Source organism: Typopeltis vanoorti, chromosome 1, assembly GCF_054136105.1.
Source record: "Typopeltis vanoorti isolate ZY-2024b chromosome 1, IOZ_Tvanoo_1.0, whole genome shotgun sequence".
Taxonomy (NCBI): domain Eukaryota; kingdom Metazoa; phylum Arthropoda; class Arachnida; order Uropygi; family Thelyphonidae; genus Typopeltis; species Typopeltis vanoorti.
Window position 1 is genome coordinate 183,185,825 of NC_143549.1, and position 26,015 is coordinate 183,211,839.

The 26,015-nt window shown below is 35.0% G+C and overlaps 1 protein-coding gene across 3 annotated transcripts in view; it reads right to left on the reverse strand.

Moving 5' to 3' along the window:
• The window catches only part of LOC150110691 (syntaxin-6-like), a 136,023-nt gene that overhangs the window by 48,264 nt on the left and 61,744 nt on the right, over positions 1-26,015 (reverse strand). For all 3 annotated transcript variants that reach the window (XM_090395680.1, XM_090395671.1, XM_090395662.1), the window contains exon 4: positions 13,917-13,970. In XM_090395680.1, the coding sequence (XP_090251806.1) occupies positions 13,917-13,970 (54 nt within the window). The remainder of the gene's footprint in view (positions 1-13,916; positions 13,971-26,015) is intronic.

The window sequence follows — 26,015 nt, forward strand, 5'->3', positions numbered from 1 at the left end:
TCAAGCCACTAACAAGCAAGGTTTTACTTACACTAGGCAATGAATTTATCCCCTGGCACATTCAGAATAAGATTTAAGTCCAATGACAAAAAATACAACATGAAGTATCATACACTAGTGGCCAAAATTGTAGAAACCTTTTGGAAAAAGTGAGGTTTGATGGCTCATAACATTTGATGGCTCATTTCTGAGGTTTGATGGCTCATAACACCACTTTTTTTCTTTTGGTGTAATACCATAAAATTATATATCAATGGAAAGATAATTTAATCAAGAATGTAATGCAACAAAGTTTGTTCGATTATCTGTATTCTATGAAAAGTTATAGCCTAACCAGAAAAAAAGAAGCATAACTTGCTTAGGTTGATATGAAGTAGCTTTCCTTCATTTGAATGTAGCCAATGACCATGAGTGTTTAGAGAGCCAATCAGGTGTCATCTTGTTTTGGCAATGAGCCACTAAGGTCACAGTAGTATTCAGTTATTAATGTCATGTATTGGAGCTGAGAGGAGGACGTTTGTCCGTGTGTTATGTGATCAAGTTGGTTGGTTGTTTTTGTGTTCTTTCATTTAGTGAGCTTGTAAAATGTAATAAAAAAAATTGGTCGAAACTTAACCAAAGGTGACATTTCTAAATTTTTGAAGAGGTATAAGGAGACTCAGTCACTACAAAACCAGACTGGTAAAGGCAGAAAAAGGTGCACAACAGCAAGTGATGATAGAAGAATTGAGAGACTGTGCCTACGTGACACAAGAAAATCATCTGGGTGTATACAAGATGAAATGGCGCAATACAACGTGAAGTTGAGTGCAAGAACTGTTCGGTGCAGACTGCAGTAATTTGGTCTAAATGCTAGAATTCCACGAAAAAAGCCATTTTTATCTCTCAAACAAAGATTGAAAAGATTAAACTGGGCTAAAACCCATGTTAACTGGACAGCTGAACAACGGGACAGTGTTGTTTGGAGTGATGAGACCAAAGTCTCCGTGTTTGGTAGTGATGACATAAAATACGTAAGGAGAAGATCTGCATCCTGATTGCATTACACCTACCGTGAAACACCCACTTAGTGTTATGATCTGGGGTTGTATGACATCAAAAGGTGTGGGCAGAATTTGAGTGATTAATGGGAATATAAATGTCCAAAAATACATAAATGAAATACTTGAGCACAAACTGAAGCCTTCTGCATGTGATCTTTTCCAAGATAATGAAGCATTTATATTTTAACAGGATTCAGCTCCATGTCATGTTGCTCTGTGTGCAAAAAGTGGTTTCAAGATAATCATATTCCACTGCTGGAATGGCCTGGGAATAGCCCAGACCTTAACCCAATCGAAAATCTATGGAGCCGACTAAAAAAATTGTTAGTCAGAAGCAAGTCACCAATAAAACCCAATTAATAGAAGCAATAATTCAGTCTTGGTTTCACATTATAACAGCTGCAGAACTAAAAAAAACTTGGTTCACTCCATGGGAAGGCGTTGTAAGGCCGTAATTAACGCTAAAGGATACCCAACTAAGTATTAACTCACATTGTGAGAATTTTTGTATATCTCATTTTTTTCTATGTTTCACTTTTCTTCTTTATAACTGCTGTTCTAATAAAAAATCCTTCATAAAAAAGTTATGCCATTACATTCTTGATTAAATTATCTTTCCACTAATATATAATTTTATGGTATTACTCAAAAAAAAAGTGGTGTTATGAGCCATCAAACCTCAGAAATACACTTTTTCCAAAAGGTTTCCACAATTTTGGCCACTAGTGTAGATGGACAAAAACATTGAGAAAAAAAGGAAGAAACTAAACATTAACAATGGATTTGAAGACCTACAGATTATACCCTTTAGGGAATACATAAAGAAGATTGTTCCAAAAGACACCAGTAGAAGGCATGAATGAAGACAAAGAAAAACTTGGTCTGTATTCTCTAAGTTTCTAAGTTTTGAGTGGGACTGTGACTTCAACTCCAAACTTAGACCAAGTTTACCCAACAGGTGATTGGGCAGGTGAAAAGCAAGAGATTCATAAGAAATGGATGATGTGCATTATGAAAATTATAAGCAGTAGGCTAGAATAGTCAACTGTTGTATGGAAAACTAAGTCTAACTGTGAAAAGAAACTGGCTCTGCAAGCTAAAGACAACCCACAGGAATTGTATCGATATGCTGCAAGTAAAAGAAAAAATGAATAGGAAAGAATAACTCTTCTAAATGCAGATAGTGTGAGGGTAACAGATGCAGAAGAGATTGTCCAACTAATGAGTGCCCAATTTGATAAAAGCTAGCAACCTGGTATATAAAACATTGAGCTCATTGTTACCTCTTCCAGTGGATGAAGAAACAGGGGTAGGAGGATGAGGTATTAGAGTTGTTGCACAAACTGAATAAGAATTCAACAATAGCGGCTGTTGGAATATCAGCATGGATACTAAAAGTGTGTTCAGCTAAACTGGCTATTCCTTTCACCAGGCCACATAATTTGAGTCTCAGAATAGGGAAGATTCTACAGAAATGGAAAGAAGGTACGGTAATCCCATTTACACAAAGGTGGTGCAAAGACTGGTGTATTTAACTCAGGAGTGGTTGTGAAGATTTGGTAAAAATTGGCTAGGACTTGCATTGAGAAATGAGTTGACAGTGTATCGCTACTTTGCAATGAACAGCATGAGTTTACTAAGGGAAGGTTATGTTTTAGCAACTTGTTCACATTCTATAATAATGTTACCATTGAACTAGAGAAGGGGAATGAATATGCAACGATACTTTTATATTTTGCTAAGATTTTTGACAGAATACAGCATGGACGACTGTTGCATAAATTGGAGAATATGGGTTTGGATTATAAAATATTAACATGAATAAGAGGATGGCTGACTGAGAGATATCAAAAAGTGGTATATGGAGGATGTAAGTCTGCAAGATTTAAGGTAACTAGTGATGTAACACAAGGATCAGTCCTTCATCCACTGTCATTCAGTCTGTATATTAATGATATTAGGAAGGATTTGACAGACAACATACAGCTATTTGTTGATATGGAAAGATAGATAGGATAATCAGGAATGCTGCTGATATGCAGTACTTGCAGAATGATTTGAATAGGCTGGAATAGTGGGCATAAGAAATTGGATGTCCATTCAATGTTGGTAAATGCAAAGTCATACACTTTGGCATCATTAGATATCGAATGCTGTATTATACTGGTGGGATTATGCTAGAAGAAACTGATCGGGGTAGGGTTCTTGGAGTGTTAGTAGATAGCAAGTTCGAATTCAGGGACCATGTAGCAAAGATTGCAAATATAACTCAAAAGATAATTGCAATGCAGAAAAGAATGTTCACGTGTAATAATAAGGATGTAATTTTGCCTCTTTACAAATCTTTGATAAGACCTTACCTGGACTATTCTGCACAGGTCTGGTCTGGTCTCCATTGTGATTCTGATACAGTTGGGAAAGAGAGAGTGCAAAGGAGAATGTTTAAAATTATATCAGAATTCTGGAATACTGATTATGAAGACAGTTCGAGAATTTAACAGGAGAAAGGGGGGGGTGATATGATTGAGACTTACAAACTTCTAAAAGGGTCATACAGGATATCAGTTGATGGAATTTTTCATTTTATGGAAGGTGGGGAAAGGACAAGAGGACATCCTTTTAAGCAGAGAATGCATGCTGCTAAAGAAGGGGGGAGTGAGGGCTAAATTTTTCTCTCTCTCTTAGGGTGGTACATGATTGGAATGGATTGCCATTTGATGTCATGTATGCAAGCAGGGTGAATGAATTAAGTATGACAGCTGGTGCGTGTAGCATATAGCCTTATTCGACGAGTCCCTGACTCCCAGGAGGTCTTTTTTAATAATAATACATCCAGAAAGGAAGCTGCAATCCACAAAAGACGAAATATATGATGGAAGTTTACTTAATAGGCCCTTTGTGCCAAACCCGATCAAATGCATTAGAGATACTGAAATCAACCACTTGAGATTCTCTAAACTTTTCCATACGTACGAATGTGGGTAACATAAGTAAGAAGATTCTCTGTTGATCAACAGCAGTAGAATTGATACTGGAGCTCATTTATTTAGTTGAGAGGATAAAAGGTAGCATAGTAGTTGAGTGTTACTTTAGAAAGAACTGAAGCAAGTGAAACTAGACATTAATTAGATGGCCAAAATTTCACTCTTCTTAGGAATGGGTACTAGGAATGCTAATTTCTAAACTGCAGAATAGATACCACTGGAATAAGAGAGTAAAAAGAGGAAAGAGAATGGAGTCAACTCTGGAGCTAAACTGGAAAAATACCATCTGGACAAGTATACTTTTTTAGACAAAAATTTTCTCAACTCTTTCTGTGAAAAATTCAAGGGAAAGAGGGATTGAATGCTTGTCTGGAATGGTAAGAGGACATCTGAGAATCAGCCTATTAAATAAATTTGGATGTGGGAAAAAACTACCAAATATTTAGGAGACTGTCATCCTCCACCTAAATCAACAATTGGTCACCTCCGACTATGCTATTCGAGTGTAGCCAAAACATTTGAATACTTGCTTGAAATTACTAGTTATTTAATTATGTTTTGTTTGCCTCTGTTATCATAAATATATATAAATATATATTTTTTTAACCTGTTGTGTTGTGATAAGCAATTAAAATCGTTTTTACTTATGTCATTTGTAATTTCAAACTGATTTTCTCAGTTCATCAATATCAGAGACAGTAATCCCCCATCTCTAAATATGTTAAAACAATTATAAAGCTATTCAGCACTCTTCACAGTTCAACTCAAAACCTATAGAACTCATTTTTCTTCTTTTTTATTCATCTCCTCTTCTGCTATCATTTGAAACATACTTGTCACAGTATATTTCATGAAGAGTATAATCTGCAGGTCCTCAAATGTCAAATTCTTCTTCTTTCTCATCATTTTTTTTTTCTTGTCTGCACACAGCACTAATATACTACAACAAGCTGAACCTTTCATGTATGGAATTACAAAAAAAATGTAAAATTTAACATTGTCCATACTAATTAAATATCTCATTAATTCTCACTCGATTATATTACTTATTTAGACATGACAAACTTTTTTCTAAATGTTCTACCTACTAGTAGAGATTTCCTTAATTCCTTAGCTTCTTTCATTTCTCTGTTAGGTCTTGTTCATAAGTTTCCTTTTTTTCTTTGAGGTTTCCATTATTATTATTTTTTTTTTAAATTGTTTTGTAGTTATCCATGTTTCTGAACTCAAATGGAGCTTATTCATTAAGCTTTCTATTGGTATCTTAATGTTGATTTTTATCCATGCTGTCACTGGTGTCATATTTTCTTAATCTTAATTTTTATATGTTCTACTCGTTTATTATTTATTTTTGTATTCGCATACAGTCGCACTAGGCCGCAAATTAATTTAATAACAGTGTGCAAAGTAAGGAAGACAAAGGGATTGCCTTTGGGTAGCGCCAATTCCTTTGTTTCGTATCTGGTGCTAATCGTGTTTTGAATTTAGGGAAATTTTATATTATGCTGTGCCACCCTAAATCCTAGACAAGAGAATAACTCAAAAATCAGAGAATTAACACTCAGAATAGTACACTATTATATAACTCCTAGGCAATTTCGTTAAGTACTTAAATCTTACAACAACTAAATTTCAGTTGCAGTCGTAGCTATCTTCATGTTTTATTTCTCGCCTTGGTTCGGATTTTTATGAGCAGTGCAATAGGAACAAAATCAGGCAAGTCGTTAGAGATTAATACACAAGAAAGACATTTAATTATCAAGTCAAATATTTTACAGGTAACTACAATTACTGGCATAGAATCACAACTATCCTTGAGAATAAGTTCAATTAATTAAATGATGTAAATTCTCTCTTAACATTTACAACATGAATCTAGATTAGAGCTTCAATTAATAGCTAAACATTCATTCAGTAATCAACATTCCTAAAAGCTATTGAATTAACAGACTGAGTACACCCTATGGTATTAACATATTCCTATACAATCCTTTTTCTTAGAACATAAGGTTCCACTTTCTCACATTGTATAAGCTCTAGTCCTTTCATTTAATGAAACATGAATAACTGAAAGTTCTCTGCACGAACAATGATTATCCCTCTTAGCACAATTACATAACAGAACAAAAGTTTACATTACCAGGGACCGTAGAAATACTTAGCCTTCTCCACACTAGTCTCAGGAGTGCTTCTGTCTCATTGACCATGCTCCTACTTGATTTCATCTAAAAGAATCAACTGGTAGGCTCGGACACGATTCACCTCCAAAGTAAATAACTCTGGCTTCCCGCTATCGGGTCAAGTGGCTCGGCATGACTTGTTGATCTGCGTTGCGCCTTCTGCAAGATCGGGATCTATACTTCGCTGAACTACTGCTTGACTGGTGGGCTGCCTATAGACATCTCCGCATGCTCCTATAACCTCCGTGGGATCTCCCGAACTTGATGACTAGTCGAATGAGGGGAAAAAAGCCATGAGCTGGCGCCGACATGCTCTATATATCCGAGGCACGATATTTATCTTCTTAAGTCATATTCTTTCTCCTTTGCCCACGGCACCTCGCTTCTCCTTTGCACCCAGTGCCGTGCTTTGCAGGAAACTTCCCCACGCAATTACTCTCTGGTGTACATAATTGCCTCAAGTCTTTTACTTCTTAATCTGATTATCTTATTCGCTTCATGACACAAATATTTACACAAAGTTCACATAGTTTTAACTTCTAGAAATTTTACAATGAATAACTATAACATAATTTATAGAGAAAAATACCTAAATTACAAATGTTGCTGGTAGTTTACAATCAGTTTCATATTTTCTGATATACAAATATTAGCTCTGGGTAATGTTGTTGCTTGTTAAATCTGAATGAAATACTTATGGATTAAAATTTCATTCATTCAGAATTTAACACTGGCCTATGATGACTATCATAACTGAACTGGCTAATAACAGACACTAATATTTCTACGATGTTTACCATTAGATAATCAGCATCATTTCTTTAAGAAAGGTTAATTTCTTTAATCTTGCACTCCTAAAATACTTCATTTGTTGTGGGTTTATATCAACTTGACAAAGCTGATATAAAATTGATAATCTCCTATTATAACATTCTAATAATATGTTCTATGTATTACAAAGATCCTCAGAGAATTCTTTAATTTCTTAAACTAGATCAAATATAGGTGCAGATATTCATGACACTATTTATTGATCTTTAACTTTGCTAGCCTAGTTTGCTGAGTGAATAGTGCTATCCTTTGTCCAACCAACAGATGCACTTTAAAACTCACTGTGGCATGAATATTATTATGAGATGAGTTCTTGTAGTCCAAGGACTCATCACAGGAGGGCATTCCATACAACCTGCCATCTACCACCCACTAAAAGTTTTTTTTTTTAATCTGTAAACTCTGTGTGTGTGTGTGAGAGAGAGAGAGAAAAACTCTGGTACCTCCAATGAGATCGACAACTTCATTTGAAAATGCCTATATAAAATTCCTCATCATGATGAAAATCGAAAAGTGAAAGAATGAAATGGAAAATATTTGCGAAACTCTTCAGGTTGAAGAGGATTTTAATCACTTGGTGTAAGACCATTCTGCTTAATGAAGGCCTGAAATGGCTTGGAATAAAAGTTTTGTGTTTGGTACAGAGTGGGAGAAACAGATCATCTTTTATAACTCCCAAACACAAAAGTTGTCAATAATAGGTTTGTACTGTGGTTGAGCAAAGGATTTTTTCTATTTTTTATTAATTTCATTTTATATTTTTTGTATTTTTTTTTTTTTTTTTTGCATAGTTGAAACTCTGCTCTAGAGACCAAATATGACACTTTTTTCAAGTGCCTCCAATAAGTGGGGTGGTGGTGGTGATAGTCTCTGACTGGGCAATGATATTCATCTCCCACTTAAAGACAATCACAAACATCCATGTCCACACAGCTTGTTGGTTGGAGAGTGATATACTACTACTTGGCCAACCAGGTTGGAAGTAATCTAATCCTAGTCAGCCCATAGAATTAAACATGTGATAGGTTTACCACTTTTGAATGAGATTCATAAAAAAACTCAAGAGTTATAATTCTCTGTAGATCAATTTAAACTGAAGGATATTGCTATTTATTCAGAAAAAGGACAAAAAAAATATCAAGTTTGTTTTGTAGCAACAGCTGTAATTGCTGATTTGAAAAGTGATATCTAATTAGCCAGTTTACTGAAACTTATGAGGGTCACCTCATTACTGCTCTACTTAAAAGAGAACATATATTACTTTATATTTCTTTCATTAGTGCTTTTGATTAAGGTTTCAATGACCAGTGAATTCCACATTTGAAAATTGTATTTCCTGTAATTAAACCGATGAATAAAACATTAAACAGTGAAGAAAAGAGCCTAAAAAGCTTCATTGTAACATATAAAAAAAAAAAAAACTAAGCTCAGCCAGTATGGCAAAACAGTATCTGCTTTGAAACTTAAGATTTAGGTTTCATTTTCCAAACATTTCTTTTCAAGTCAAAATGAAGCATTTTGAACTCATTTTTCAAATATTTAGTTTTTATGTACAATGAATCACCAAGTAATCATTGAACATTTATGAAAAATAGAATTTTTGGACATGGAAATATGCAGTATTAATTAGATGTCAATGCATCCCAGAGCTCTGCCTATGATGAAAACCATCAGTTCAAATCAGTTTGTGTGTGTGTGTATATTTTTAATGAAGCATTGTTTTTCTTGCTTTCAATACTTAAGGATACTGCTTTTACATCTGTAATATCTGGTGAGTGGAAAAGCAAAATATATGGGCTCCTGGATAATTTGCTATAGCACAATAATAAAGGCAATTCTCGTGCCTTATTATTATAGGCTACTTATCACTTTAAAAACTAAGTTTCAAAGGCATAACAATATTTTGCTAATTGGCTATAAAACAATACTGGATATTTATCCTTTCTCTTAATAGGATTTTTATATGCCAAAAGGAAACTTTTTTCTTACTTTCAATAGTTAAGATATTGCTTTTCCATCTTTAATATACCACTATTCCAAATCTTCCTTGTTCATGTTTTAAATACTAATTTGTTTGTTTCTATAATTTTCTCTCTCTCTAATTTCAAAAACATCCAAGTACTTCCCACTCCCTTTCTCCTTTCAAAGTTATATTATGGATTTAGATGTTTACTTTTCACACATTCGCTGGGAAAACAATTCTCAGCCATTAAAACAAAAGAAAAACATGCACTTCAGTAATTACATATTTTATTCATGTTGTCTATCCTTCTTGACAGACTGAGAAGGATAGAACCACCAAGGCCAATACAAAGCCATTTACATCTCCACCCATTTCATAAGCTTGGTGCAATCAATCGATCAAAAAATCCTCAAAGGCCTATTCTTTATCCTTTCTTTAAGCTTACACGGTGATACGAATGCATTTTTGAAAATTATGGAGACAGCCACGGTGTTTGAATAAAAACTTTAGTTTATTATAACTAAAATCTACATTCGACCTTTATGTCAAGATCATCTTCTGGAGCATACAACTATACATAGAAAACAAGCTACAGTACAATCAAACTGGTTTGTTAAAGATACTGACCAACCGCTGTAACAATTGTTGGCCTGACCTCTAGTGAAAAAAAAAAAATTATACATCAATGCTAGAGTTCTATTATTAGTGTTATCTGTTGGTTGTAGGAATACATTAGGCGTAACAACAAGTATCTATCTATATACATATATTAACATCATGATTATACTTGTACATTCCAGCCAGTTGGTATGGAATGGTTTCTAATACTAGCTGAAGACTGGTTAGAGTCCTGACTTATGCCGGATCTTATATATTAGGTAGGCTGAATGTGTGCCATCCAGATCCTTGGAATTTTCATGCCATCTTTGTTGTTGATATTTGGATGGTTTATCAGGATTTCGCAGGCTTCCTTAAATTTCCTTTCATACCAAGTTTTTGTGTGGTGTAAGGAGCAGGTGCTTTTCCAGTTGATTTGGTGCAAGGTGTTGAGCACATGATCTGAGAGGCCTGCTTCACCATAATGGTTATATTTAATGTGTTCTTTCTTACATATAGGAATTGTCCATCCTGTTTCACCAATGTAAAGTAAGTTACAGGTGCAGCGGATGCAATAGACTCCAGGATGTGCTAATGGGAGGAGAGGATCCTTAGAGGAGTTGAATATCGTTTTAAGTTTAGTGGGTTGTTTAAAGGTGGCATTGAGGTTATAATGTTGTAGGATTCTGTTGATTTTTTTCTGATAACCCTTTAATATATGGGATGGCTATGGTTTTACTGTAATCTAGATTCGTTTTTGTTGTTGTTTTATGGAATATTTTATTAATAGTATTTTTGTTATAGCCATTAATTATGAATGTGTTGTTGATAATTTTAATTCTTGTTTCAGGGATTGTTGGTTAGAGCAAATTGTTGTAGCTCTGTTTTTAAGGGTGTTAATGACTCCATATTTTTGTGATGGGTGGTGGTATGAATTAGCATGTATGTATTGGCCCGTGTGTGTGTGTGTGTGTGTGTGTGTGTGTGTGTGTGTGTGTGTGTGTGTGTGTGTGTGTGTCGGTTTTCGGTAGACCGTGAAGGATAGACTGCCTGAAGGAAGACGTGTAACTAGTGTGTCTAGGAACGGGAGCGAATTTTGATTTCGATTTCGATGGTGAATTGTATGCGTTCGTGTTGTTTGTTCAGGTGGCTAAGGAATGTGTTTAGCGTTTGTCGCCCGTGCTGCCAGATCGCGAACACGTCGTCAACGTATCTAAGCGAGACAGTCGGTCTTAGCGTGGCGGAATCAAGAGCGATTTGCTCAAAGGTTTCCATGTAGAAGTTAGCGATTCGGGGGGGGGGGGGGAAGGATAGTGGTGAGCCCATGGCTGTACCTTCTTTCTGTAGGTAAAATTTGTTTTGCCACACGAAGTAACCGGACTGTAGTACGTGGGCAAAGAGGGCCGCAATGCTGGGCCGAAATTTGTTCTGTAGTAGGAGAATTGTGTCATTGATGGGGACATTAGTGAAAAGGGCAGAAACGCCGAAACTCTAATAAGTCGTCTTTGTAAAACAGAGAAACTACTCAAGTCCGTCACTTCTTGGCCACCATACACGGTTAAAAAACTCAAACCCCACTACGCACCCCCCCCCCCCAAGAATATATGGGGTGCTGAAAATACACAAATAAAATGTGCCCCTTCGACAAACTATGGAAGGAATAGATAGCTCCAATTACCACTTAGCCAAGAAATTAGCAACACTCAAGGAGTTGGTAGGTCATTCCCCCTCCTACATAAAGAACATACAACACTTTATAAACAAAATTAAAAACATAACACTCGATGAAGACGACTTATTAGTCAGTTTCGACTTTTCTGCCCTTTTCACAAATGTCCCCATCAATGACACAATTCTCCTACTACAGAACAAATTTCTGCCCGACATTACGGCCCTCTTTGCCCACGTACTACAGTCCGTTACTTCGTGTGGCAAAACAAATTTTACCTACAAAAAGAAAGTACAGCCATGGGCTCACCACTATCCCCCCCCCCCCCCCCCCGAATCTCTAACTTCTACATGGAAACCTTTGAGCAAAGGGCTCTTGATTCCGCCACGCTAAGACCGACCGTCTGGCTTAGATACGTTGACGACGTGTTTGCGATCTGGCCGCACAGGCGACAAACGCTAAACACATTCCTTAGCCACCTGAACAAACAACACAAACACATACAATTCACCATCAAAATTGAAAACCAAAATTCGCTTCCGTTCCTAGACACACTAGTCACACGTCTTCCTTCAGGTAGTCTATCCTTCACGGTCTACCGAAAACCGACACATACTGGCCAATACATACATGCTAATTCATACCACCACCCATCACAAAAATATGGAGTCATTAACACCCTTAAAAACAGAGCTACAACTATTTGCTCTGACTAGCAATCCCTGAAACAAGAACTAAAAATCATCAACAACACATTCATAATTAATGGCTATAACAAAAATACTATTAATAAAATATTCCATAAAACAACAACAAAAACAAATCTAGATTACAGTAAAACCATAGCCATCCCATACATTAAAGGGTTATCAGAAAAAAATCAACAGAATCTTACTACATTATAACCTCAATGCCACCTTTAAACAACCCACTAAACTTAAAACGATATTCAACTCCTCTAAGGATCCTCTCCTCCCATTAGCACATCCTGGAGTCTATTGCATCCGCTGCACCTGTAACTTACTTTACATTGGTGAAACAGGACGGACAATTCCTATATGTAAGAAAGAACACATTAAATATAACCATTATGGTGAAGCAGGCCTCTCAGATCATGTGCTCAACACCTTGCGCCAAATCAACTGGAAAAGCACCCGCTCCTTACACCACACAAAAACCTGGTATGAAAGGAAATTTAAGGAAGCCTGTGAAATACTGATAAACCACCCAAATATCAACAACAAAGATGGCATGAAAATTCCAAGGATCTGGATGGCACACATTCAGCCTACCTAATATATAAGATCCAGCATAAGTCAATACTCTAGCCAATCTTCAGCTAGTATTAGAAACCATTCCATACCAACTGGCTGGAATGTACAAGTATAATCATGATGTTCACATATGTATATAGATAGATACTTGTTGTTACACCAAATGTATTCCTACAACCAACAGATAACACTAATAATAGAACTCTAGCATTGATGTATAATTTTTTTTTTTCCACTAGAGGTCAGGCCAACAATTGTTACAGCGGTTGGTCAGTATCTTTAACAAACCAGTTTGATTGTAGTGTAGCTTGTTTCTATGTATAGTTGTATGCTCCAGAAGATGATCTTGACATAAAGGTCGAATGTAGATTTTAGTTATAATAAACTAAAGTTTTTATTCAAACACGGCAGTTGTCTCCATAATTTTCAAAAATGCGTATTCTTTACTTTTCCAACTTTAATAGTATTGATGGCCTCAAAGTCTCCAAGATTTGATCCACCTACACTTGACCATCCTATCAATGTGACTGTTTCTTAGTCTTCAACAATTAACCCCAAATTCTCAATAAAGACAAAATTGAAACCTCTCTCCTCCTCCTCCATAAGTCCCAGTCCAGAGTACAAACCACAAACCTTTACCACAAACCAAGAACCTGGTTATCAAAATATTAAATAGTGCCAACAAATGTTAATATAGTTCTAACATTCTTAGTAATGAAAGATATTTATAAGGACAAAACAAAGCATTGCGATACTACGTAACTGCTGATTATTCAGGTTTTTTTTTTTAATCGTAATTAATGCCCCCCCCCCTTTTTTTTTTATTTACTCTGTTTACAAAAATGTAAAGAAAACTCTGATTTACAAGGAAGATTTTGATTAAATTATTCTACATAGTAAAACATCCAAAAAATTCACTCCAGGACAGAGTAATTACTCAAATCAAAACTATTTATATTTCACATTAATTATCAACCAAACCACAAGCAGTAAGCAATTCTTTATTTAATGAATTCTCTATCCAATGTGAGACGCATTGCAGGATTAAGGAAAAGCTGCTATGAAGGATAGTTATCACACTATAGCACATGCTAATATAACAAACTTGATCATTACAACAAACTACTGTAAATCCTGTCCAAAGCCCTGAGGTTACAATGTTATATAAAAACTTTATTATAGCAAACCAATACCTGTGGTCTTCTTTATAAGTTTGCTGTAATGAGAATCAACTGTAAATTTTATATTTTCCAAAACTGCTGTTTTTTCCCAGCTATTATTATTATATGATTTTGGCATGAAAGTCCAAGTGCTTCCTTTAAGAAATAAATTAAATAAATCTAACACACAATAAAATATGAAAGGATTTTTTTACCTGCATATGCTTCTTTTCCTTATTCTTATTTTCAAATACTTTTTCTCTAATGTTCTGAAATATTAAACATCAAAAAGAATAGTTATTTATAAAAATATTTTGTTAATACAAAAGACAAATATATGTTTAGTAACGCTACATTATTATCACACTCTCCATGGAGTCATCAAACTCAATGTGAGAATATAATAAATATTAGTTTAATCCTTTATCCAAGTGTAAGCAAACAAAGTTTGCGCCTGAAAATATCTTCAGGACTGAGATAAGCCCTGTGTGAGAAGTTCATTCAGTTGACAACATAGTATCATACCGAACCTTAAAATCCTTAACTCTCCCTGCATTCACAACATGTTCTTATAATATGTTCCATGTACAATTCTCCATGTAAAAAAATCTATTCCATGCATTACTTTCTTCACCACACCCTTACACAACTTCCAGGGATGGCCTCTAATTCTTCCCCTCTCACCTCCTACTCTTTTTATAATCCCCTCTGTATGAATCCAATAAAATTCCCTCATTAATTTAAGTGTATCTATCACATCACCTGTTTTCATCCTATCCAGATAATTCTGTAATTTTATCTTTTTATTCCCTCTCCATAGCCAAGATTCCAGTCCTAGTATTCTCTCTGATCACTCATCTGACATTCTCCAATGTTTCACATCACAATGAAAACTAGGTGACCAAATCCCAGCACAACAGTCCAAGTATGGTCTGACCAGTAATATTCTGACATATACAGTGGCACAACCATCTCCTTATACCTATCCTTACACTAAACAAAATTTAAAAACAATCAGTCACCTTAAATAAAGAGTATTTATAGATGCAATAATAAAATAGTTCATTTATTAAATTATATAATGCTCTTTTGTGGAAGGAGAGATGTTACTGCATTAGATATAAAGTACATGAATGAAAAGTAAATTTATTCATATACTTTATGAATAACATCAAACACATTTTATTTACATTTCTGCTCTTATTTTGTTTATGTAACCATATCATATTAAATCTGCAAACACATTCCTGAATGTTAATATAATCAAGTTTCATCCTGATATATTCATTTTTAATATTCTAACATTAATTATATCTTTCACTTCCCTAGTTTTTCACATACCTCTTATATCAGAGAAAATCAAAGGGATTAGATCTAGTCTCTGATCAACTGATTTATTTCCAAGCCAGCTCTGATATTCGTATCCATATTCAACTGACTCCCACTGTACCAGCTTTGTTTATTCTATTGTTAATTTCAATAATTATATGTCATTATCACTAAGAATTTGTTACTAATGTAAATTTTTAAATTAAATTTGAATTTTCTACCTCAACCATTTCACCTAAATAGCTGAAAGATTTTACTTGTTCTATAGGTTCTCCGTTCAGTATGTAGCTGATGTTCTCCCATTCCCAGTCGTGTGTTCTCTTCCATCCAGGAGGTTGGCTACCATAATGTGGCCCATGGTTGAATACTGGCGTAACAACATGTGGCGAGAACCCTATCTCTTCTGCATATTGTCGTAAATATTCATGGCTGTAAATCTGTTATGTTCACTGGGCCAGTTTGCCTGTGGGATGAAAAAGCAAGAGTTTCTTGGTGGAAAAACCCTCTACCTCCATATGAGACTGGTAGTCAAAAGAGACCAGATAAAGGTTCTTCATGTCATGGACAGGAATCGAACCCAGGTCTTTTCAACCAAAGAGCTTCACCTATACTGATTGAGCTACGGAGGCTCCATTTTCCCTATTTTCATAATCTGATTTTTAATGCAGATTTTCATGCCAAATTTGTTACAGCAGTTATTCAATTTAGTTAAGAAATTTTGTGAACTTGTACTGGATTTATTTAAGAGTATAACATCATCTGAAATAAAGTAACAAGCTGAGATTAACATTCCATTTTTAATATCGGGTTCAATATGCCAGTGTGTCCTGTAATCTGCATAGATGATGAATAACAGTGGAGATAGCAGCTTGTTCTTTTTTCCTCCGCAGTTTTTCTAGACCTTTCTTAGTATGCTCGCATAAATCTTACTTGGAACACTCAGTGGAGAAATTGTTCTGTAATTTTCCCATTGTTTTATTTCCTTTTAAACAGATAAATCCCATGAGAACTCTATTCCTATTTATTAGGAAATCAACTTTCTGAATGATGCACTCCAAATGGCTTTCCATATTTCAGGTTTTTGTGACTTTTCTACCTCAACTATTGATACATACTCCAGGCTGCATTTGTCTTGAATATCGTCTACCACTGTTCTGTCACTTGTTTCTTTAACAATTTTTCAAGGTAATCACTTCAGATAGTGAGATCTTTTTCTTCAGTTTTTACATCACTTTTCTCATATCTAATTCCTGTTTTCCCACCTCCATTTTTAAGCTTTTCCAATAGCCTTGAGAACATTTTGTCATATTCATGTTATTCGTCTTCTCTTCTATCAAAGTCTTCCAATTCTTCCTAAATCTTTGCTTAGCCACTTTTCACCACTGCTTTCCTATATTTTTCTCTGTATTCTCTCAGACACATGCTGACTTACTAACCCTTGATACTAATCCTGAAAAAAAAAAAAAACTTTTTTTTTTTTCAGGACTGTCTCTAACATCTTAATCCACTATGGAATTCAGGTTTTTCAATCCTTGCAAACAACTTCATGTAATTCCCGACTGACTCAATGTCATCAGGGTATGGCAGCAAATCACCTAGGTTTGGTTCTCATTTTCTAATTTCTTTTTCAAGTAATATTTTATATTTGAGTTAGCAAATGTAGTCATCAAAAACTCACCTATGAAAACTGCTTGACTCTGATTCATTTTAAAACTTTCTTACAAACTTTTCTTTTCAATATAGTATTTTTCATCCTGCTCAGAAGTGATCATCATTTAGTTCTGAGCAGGATGAAAAATACTATATTGAAAAGAAAAGTTTGTAAGAAAGTTTTAAAATGAATCAGAGTCGAGCAGTTTTCAAGAACCAGCATGAAGCTATTGCCATCAACAACAATGATCAATAAGATGGTTATTTCTTGTGTTTTCTCTCAATGGGAATTTGTGCTTATGTAAGCATGAAGTAAGTAATCAGTCTGTCCATGTGAAACAGAAATCTAGTGGATGTTTATCATTATTAGTTTTTCTTTTTTCCTGCAAATTTCCCTAAACATTTCTATATGTCTGGTATTCCTTTCCTATTCTACTGTTTAGTTTTCTGCAAGGATCAATTTTCCCTTCTATCTTCATGTCAGCAGAATTCTCTACTTATTTGAAAAATTTCTACACTTCATCAGAACCTTCTGTCCAATTTCCTATTTTGATGTTTACCCATATCACTGTTTGAACATGTTTGCTATTCAAGTAGAACGATATGCCATTAAAACAAGGTAATTACTGTCTGCATATAACATCTTGTAATTGTTATTTAGAAGAATCTGATTCTTTTTTATCTTCATTTCCTAATATAGATCAAATACATCAAATGTATTTCTCTAATTCTTCTGCCATTACTCTTCTATTCTGTTGACACTTCTTACACTGACAGTGCCTACCTTGAATTCAAGTGATGTTAAGTTTGAGTTTGTTCCAGTATCTAACTTTTCACTGTTTTCCCTCATTCCTATGCAAAGAGGAGCCCTTGTTTAATCAGATGACATTCTGGTCTATAAAATTTCATCATGCTGTATCATCACTGCATTTTGGTTTAAGCCAATACAGAATACAATTTGTTTGTCTAAATCCCAAACTACCAGCCCATCGTTGTTCTTCATTCTGTATTACTAATGGATTGAACCATGAGGTGAGGTCAAAAGCCTCAGTCAGTTTCCTCCACATTCCCTTAAGGACTATATGAAGGTCTCCTAGCAGTTATCTACCTTTGATACTGAAGTGACCCCTGAATGAATACTGTGATATTCATTCAGGGGTCATCACATGTTAAATCAAACACAAATAGTGCTTGATTTAACATGTGATGAATAATGAATAATTTCTGTTTGGTACTCATTCAATCATCTATTCAAATTACAACTTTTTTTTTATGTATTATATTTGACAGACTACCTTGACTAACATTTATTAAGAATTTTGATGTTTAGGCATTCAGATCCTTCTGCAAATGACAGCTCAAATAATGGATATCAGCAAGATGATATTCATAATCTAAAACAATATATTATGATACCAAAAAAAAAGGGAATAATTTTAACAAACAAAACAAACATTCATATTTATAATAAACAAAGAGAAATAATAGTAGTACACAATTAGCATGTTTTGGAAATTCATGTTTCCATGTTTGTTTCACCTGTATTGCATAAAATTTTGATATATTTTTTCCCAAAAATCACCCTCCAAAATAAAGCTTATAAGTGTTGTTGTAAGAAGAAATCAAGAAATTACTGTTCATGACATAAATGACAATATAAAATAGTGTTTGATTTAACATGTGATGAATAATGAATTCCATTTGGTATTCATTCAATCATCTATTTTAAATGCCAAAATGATAACTAGGTTCGTCTCCTATGGAAATGCTATTCAAAATAGATGATTGAATGAAACCAAACGGAATTCATTATTCATCACATGTTAAATCAAACACTATTTTATATTGTCATTTATGTCATGAACATAAATGACAATATAAAATATTTTTATATGACAATATTTTTAACTCAATTCAAAGAAACTTTAATGATTAATTTACAGCTAAAGTCTGTAATTATTCAAAGTATATTCAAAAATACATTATGAATTAAAAATATTGTCACACAAACTTTTTCTCAAACTAAATTGTATGAACAATTAAAGATGAATGTGCATTGTGCTCAATTACAAATGAAAAACTGGTACGACAAATATATAGAACATCAGCATAGTAATCCATCAATTACACTCGAAGCAACTTCAAATAACTTTTACCTGTACTGCAACAAATTATTGCATAGTTCTCTAAGTGGATTAGATAGAGGAGATAAATTACATCAAATGCACGTAACCAGGATTCCAGAAATACATATAATGTGGCTAGTAGAATAATAATTCTACTAGCCACAAAAAAAATTTACTCAGAAGGTGTGGGTTTAAAGTGCATGACACAACATAGCTTATTTACATAATGGCTTCATATGGCCTCCAGTGTGTCTTTTCTTGGAAAATACCACTTAACTGATTATGTGGAACAAAATCTTGAAGAGAAGAAAAATTCATATGTATCATCAATAACTCATGCAGAGTGGAAGATTCACTGATAACCTCAACCTCCTTTTTATTAGATTCTGACTAAAACCTTGTTCAGATGATAACATACTTGCTGGTATAATGGCTAAAACTTCAAGCAGTTTTGAGAGAGAGAAAACATTTAAATGCTTCCATAAAACTATGAACTCATACCACTCTTTCACTAAATTTGTTGAAACTGTTTTCATTATCATCATAATATTTCCTGAAATGCTTACCCAAAATATTAATTTCTTCTTTTCCAAAATCTTCCAGATCTTTGGGTCAGATAAATGTATCAAATACTAAGATAGTGTTGCCAATTTCAGATTCATTTTAACTAACTCTTTTTATCAAATACATTATTCATTCATATTAGTATTTTATGTTCAACATTCAAATAGTTTGCCACACCCATTATCTGAATACCATTATAAACAGCTACACAATTTATGTAATCTAAAAATTTCCTCTCAAAAGGTTGCAGAACTTGTCTCATTTCTTTTACATAGTATTTTGTTTATCTTATTAGTAAGTTTTCCCTTTGAAAAATCAATGGCAGTTGTTTGACATCTCTTAAAATCTTAAGTTTAAAATCTAAAATAATTGGATTCTTATTGCAAAGGAGTAGGTTTCATTTTCTTTAACAGGCCTTTTGATATTGCAGCATCATTCCCTTTTCCACTACCTATGAGGGGTTACCCAAAAACGTTATTTAAAAAAAAAAATTTATTAAAGTTAATAATACCATATTCTAGTCTCCTTCAAAGTAATCTCCATGTGAGTCAATGCACTTGTCCCAATGTTTTTTTCCACTGCTGGAAACAGGTCTGGAATTGTTCAACTGGGATACTGTTTATGACCTCCAGAGACTTCTTTCATTTTGTTCACTTCAACAAATTGTCACCCTTTCATGGTTTTCTTTATCCGTGGTCATTAACTTGCTCCCTCAAATTGCAGCAAGCATTAACATCCTTTTTTTTTTTTTTTTGATCCTCTGTGAACAAATGAGGCCCAAATTTAGCAGACACGTTTCATTTGCAAATCTTCTGTTAAAATTCGCTGGCACAAACTCCATAACACATTTGTCTCTTCAGAAACTTGCTCAATGGTCTTTCGATGATCTTCATCAATTGCCTGGCAAACATTTTGGATGTTTTCATCATTTCTGCTTGTTGAAGGTCAGCTAGATCATGGTTCGGTCTTCAACTGACATGTCCTCACTTTTGAAACGGGAAAACCACTTGTTGCTGAAGCATAACAATAGTTTCAGCTGCAGCTTTACCCAAAAGAAAATAATTTCAAGCTATCTGTTCCACGTGGACAGCCATCACAAAATCTCCAAACTTGCTTGTAGGCATAACGCAAATAAAAAAGTGGCTTCATCCTGTGTGATGAAGTTCACACAGGATGAAGCCAGCCACTTGTCAGACTTCACAATGCCTAGTGACATCATCCATAACTAGAAAATGGAAGCATGCCAACTTCAGATTCCAGTTATTTTGGGATACTGTTCCAATGCTAACTAGGCAATTACCAGCCTTCCATGGCAAGAATAACTTATTTCACTCTGGCACACTGCTTGGAAAGAAGTCAATGGACCCCCCCCCCTCCCCATAGTGAATAGTGTCATGTAACAAGTCACATGTTTGTAGCCAGTATCAAGTGGAGGAATATGATGCTTCTAAGTCAGTGCAATCATGTCTGGGTGAAATGGTTGCAATGAGGGAACTGACAGAGTTTGCGATAGAATGTCATGTTACACACCTGTTTGGCAAAGTGTTGACAAATTGGGCCATACCAAGTCAACAGTGATACCATACAGAGATAGAAGCACAGGGAGTCAACTGCAAGTGCTACCTGCATTGGCCGACAAGCTGAATGCAGAGTTCCAGAAATCAACTGGAACACAAATCTGCACAAGGGGGCCCATGACATGGGTTTCCATGGTAGGACTGCAATATGGAAGCTCACATTACCTGAACCAACATGCAGCTTAGGCTTCAGTGCTACAAAGTGCATGTACAATGAGACACAAAAGCTTGGAAAGCTATGTTATGGAGTCCTAAGACTCATCTTGAGGTACCCAAACTATCAAAACAATATTTATTGTACTCCTTGAAACCATTAACAGACAAAGCTCACAACTGACTCAGGCAACCCATTCCATTCATTCACCAGTCTCCAAGCTAAAATCTAGTTTTCAAGCCCTACCCATCAACACTCTTACATCAATCCTTTAAGGTATTTATTTAACTTAAGAAAGTTATATATTTCTATCATATCCCCACTCTTTTCACCTACAACCAACTTTTGCAATCCATAAACCCTCAATCAATCCTCACAGGAAGCATTCCGCAGATCACTCACTATCTTGGTCACTCGCCCTGGATCCTCTCCACCACTTTCTCATCTCCAAGAAATCCAGGTGACCAGACCTGAGCACAGTAATACATATGTGGCCATCTCAAGATTTTATAAAGAGGAATGATAACTCCCTTATCTCTGCTTGTTATTGTGATCTTCAATAATCATCTAATACTGTGAGCTACCCTGGCTATATTAGAAATATGCTCTAAAAAGCCAATTCTCCATCTACTACTAACCCCAAATCCCTAGCTTCATCAATTTCGTGGAGTAACGTTCTCTCAATGTGGTACAAAGCTCGTAATCTTTGTATCTCAAAATGCATAACTTTATACTCTTCCACATTAAATTGACATCTATTGTTTTGCCCATACTGTCAGTCTATTTAACTCATCCTGCAAACTCTCTAGAGTACCCTGATTAACTATTACTCTAACTAACTTTGCATTATCATCATCTTCCCTTATTTCCTATATCACTTATGTATGAATGAAACAGCAGTGGTCCAAGCACAGAGCCCTGCAGCACACCAATAGTCACCTGCCTTCTCATGGATTCTACTCCTCTATACTTTTTGGTATCTGGTCATCAGTCACCCTTTCATTCATTTCATCAGTTTCATATCCATCCCCATTTCTTGCATTTTCCATAACAGATTTCCATGTGGTATCCTACTGTTTTAAATTTTATGTTTATAATTATAATGCCAGCCAGGTTGGCCGAGTGGTTAGCATATCTGCTCTCCAGCCAAAAAGCTGCAAGTTCGAATCCCGCTGTGGGGATGGATGTTTGTGAAAATACTAGTGGTGGTAGTGGGCAGTAGATGACATTGGTAGATGATGATTGTAGTTGCGGTTCGTTGTAGTTGGTGAATCGAGTGGTGTAGACAGAGTAGTAGAGTAAGTGGCCTCCCTCGATGAGTCATTGGACTACTTGGAGTTGTCATGTAATAATAATAATTATTATTATTTTGTTAATGAAATTATTTAGTAAGCAAAGCATTTTTTTTTTTTTTTACATAATAGATTGTCTATTACATATATCGCATGCACTAGATACATGTGCAAGGTTAATATTGGCCTAAATTAATGCATTGATTTGATTATAAATTATTTATTGGAAATGACAACTATTATTTAATTTAAACGAATTCATGATATAAAAAACTTACTTGTTTTGCTCAAAGTATGTGAGATTTACTGTTTTCAAGTAAGGCGTTATAACGACAACATGAAATGGTGGCTCATTTATACCACTTCATGACTAAAATGAAAACTGGAAGTACGATGCATAAGGACCATGTGTGGAATGAGAAGAACACTGTATGATATGGCTAGGGTGAGAAAGGAGGAGATTTTTGGAATTCAATAGTGGATATTACAAAGTCTTTTGCATAGAAAAAAAAAGTTTAAAAGTATTAGTTGTTATGTTATGGCAATGACAACAGAGCACTATCAGGCGAAGAAGTGTAGCAGGTTGAGATTTTAATGCCTGTTCATTTTATTAATTAAACATGCTATCTCTTTGTTGGATATATTATAACTTCTTTAATAAATTCAGGGATGGTTAAGGGTCAAAGCTGTATAACTGAGAGGAGACCCCCACATAGCCTTTAAAGGAATGCAGAGAATCGACCAGGGAATCTGACCTAATGTCCAATCCACACCTTCTCGTGGTGCACCCTGTAGGTATCTACTTGGATAATGAACAAAAGAGGATGGGCTGGCAATCTGGGATTTAGCCGACCAAATTGTATTCTTATTGGCTTAAACCAAAACATAAATGATGGTACAATATGACGGCTGGGACGATGCCTGGTTAAACAAGACCACCTGTTGTTTTCACCAGGGAACCAGGGAAAACAGCAAAAGTCAGCTACTGGAACAAATCTGAAAACACACCTCAACTCAACATCACCCGAGTTAAAGATCAGTCCTATCAACATAAGAAGCCTGAATGGCAAAGAAATTGAGCTAACTGAGGAAATAGATAAGTACCAGATCGATATAATATGGGGGACTGAAAAAAAAAAGACAAAAACTGAGATCTTTCTGAGCAATAAACACAAAATGTTATATTCAGGCAATGACAATCAAGGAAAAGAAGGAGTTTAATCCTTAATAAACTAAATTTATTATAGTCTAACCAAGTGAAAAATAAACTTTCAACATCTTTCTCTAAATCCAGAGTAATTTAATAAAAAGGTGACAAACTGTTTCGCAACTCCTATAGGTAAAGATGACCTCACGATTGTTATGCCTGGTATCTCCACCTCTGGGCCTGGCTCCCACTGAAGAGACCTCAATAAAGGTCGAAACTAGTCTGGGTAGTGGCCCTTCCATTAATGCATAACTATACATATCCACAAGAAATGTCTTTTGCATTATGGGAGATACTGAGATAGGAGTGATGGTAGCTTGGTCCACCTTTGCTGCGAGTTGCCCGGTGTTGTACTACCTGACCCCAGTCTTGAAGATATTTTCAGGAGCAAGCTTTATTTGCTCACACTTCGATAAAGGATTAAACTAAATTTATTATAGTCTAACCAAGTGAAAAATAAATGTTCAATATTTTGGGAAAATTTGGAGAAAAGAGCAAAGCTAATAATAATGGCAAATACCTGTGGGATTTCTGCTCAGGACATGGACTGGTTATTATTAACACCATGTTCCAACATAAAGATGTGCACAAATTCACATGGAGAGAAGAGGCAAGGAATAAGAAAGTCTCATTGACTATGTTATTGTCAATAGTGATGTTTTCTCCCTGGTGCAGGACGACAGAGTGCACAGAGAGATTTAAAACTGTGAAAAGTGTATAGGGGATTTGAAATTGGAAGTGACTACTCTTGAGCAGCATAAAATTGAATTTCATTTTGAAAAGAAAAACATGTAAGAAAGTTTTAAAGCAAATAAAATTTGAGCAGCTCTCAGATGTGAACTGTAGACTAAAATACAAAAAATATTGAAGAAAAAACAAGAGTTTGAGAACAGGAACCAAATCTTGAAGAAAACCCTGATTGATTCAGCCAGAGAGGCATGTGGTGAGGTTGTCTGCAAGGATAGAAAAATCAGAACTCCATGGTGGACACAAGAAGTTAAAGAGGCAGTGAAGGAAAAGAAGAAAGAATATCAAAAGTTCCTGGAAAATAAGTCACCTAGTGCTCTTAGAGAATACAGAGACAAATGTAAGAAAGCTAAACACTGTGTAAAACTAGCTAAACAAAAGTCATGGGAAGACTTTGGTAAGAGCATAGAAAATAAATATCAAGAAGGTGGCAAGATATTCTGGAAGTTGTTGAAGAAGCTCAGAAATGGAGGAAAGAGTGTTGTAAAAGGAATTACAGATGATAAAGGTGACATGAAAACTGTAGAAAAAGCTATCCTTGAAATATGGAGTAATTACTTCAAAAAATTGCTAAATGAAACAATTAGTGATAGCACAGTGATAAAAAAAACACTCAACAGGCATACAGTCAGGAATACATATTCATACTTGAAGTAGAAAAAGCCATCAAAGGCTTGAAATATGGAAAGGCAGCAGGAGTAGATGATATTTGACCAGAAATGCTGAAGTTTATTGTTGTTATGTTCCATTGAGTTGTTTTTGATTCCTGGTGATTCTATGAACATACATTCGCCATTCAGATCTGTTCCTGGCCACATCTTTCAGAATTTCCAAGCACATTCCAGTTGCTTCTTTAACTCCATCCATCCATCTAATTCTTGGACTTTGTCTTCTCCTGCTTCCATCAACTTTAGCAAGCATCATCATCTTCTCCAGACTGTCATTTACTTGCATACTATGTCCGAAGTATGACAATTTTTGCTTGATGATCATAGCTTCAAGGGAGCGATCTGGCTTTATTCTGTCTATCACTGATTTATTGGTCTGCTTTGCACTCCATGGTATTCTTAGTAAGCGTCTCCAAACCCATCTATCTTTATTCTTTCTCAGGGTCCAACCTTTCACATCCATATAGTATCACAGATAACACAGGGAATATAGTAACATAGTATATAGTAATATATATATAGTAACACAGGGAATACCACTGCTTTCACGATTCTGATTTTTGTTGCGAGGCTAATTTCTTTAAAGATCTTGCTTACATTTGCCATTACTTTATTTCTGAGTAATAATCTTCTTCTAACGTCTTCAGTACAATAACTATCTTGATCAATTCGGGATCCTAGGAGCACAAAATTGTTAACTGCTTCCATTTTCTCCCATCTACTTCAAAATCATTAATTTCACATGTCGAAATAACTTATGCCTTTTTGAGGTTAAGTTTAAGACCATATTTAGCACTTTCTTCTTTAACTTTCATAATAAGTTCCTCTAAATCTTCTTTGCATTCTGCTAGCAAGGTGGTATCATCTGCATACCTCAAATTATGAATATTTCTTCCACCAATTTTAATTCCAACTGAAGACTCCTCAGCCCTGCCATTCTTAAAATGTATTCGCTGTAGAAGTTAAACAAGTACGGAGATAAAATACATCCTTGTTGCAC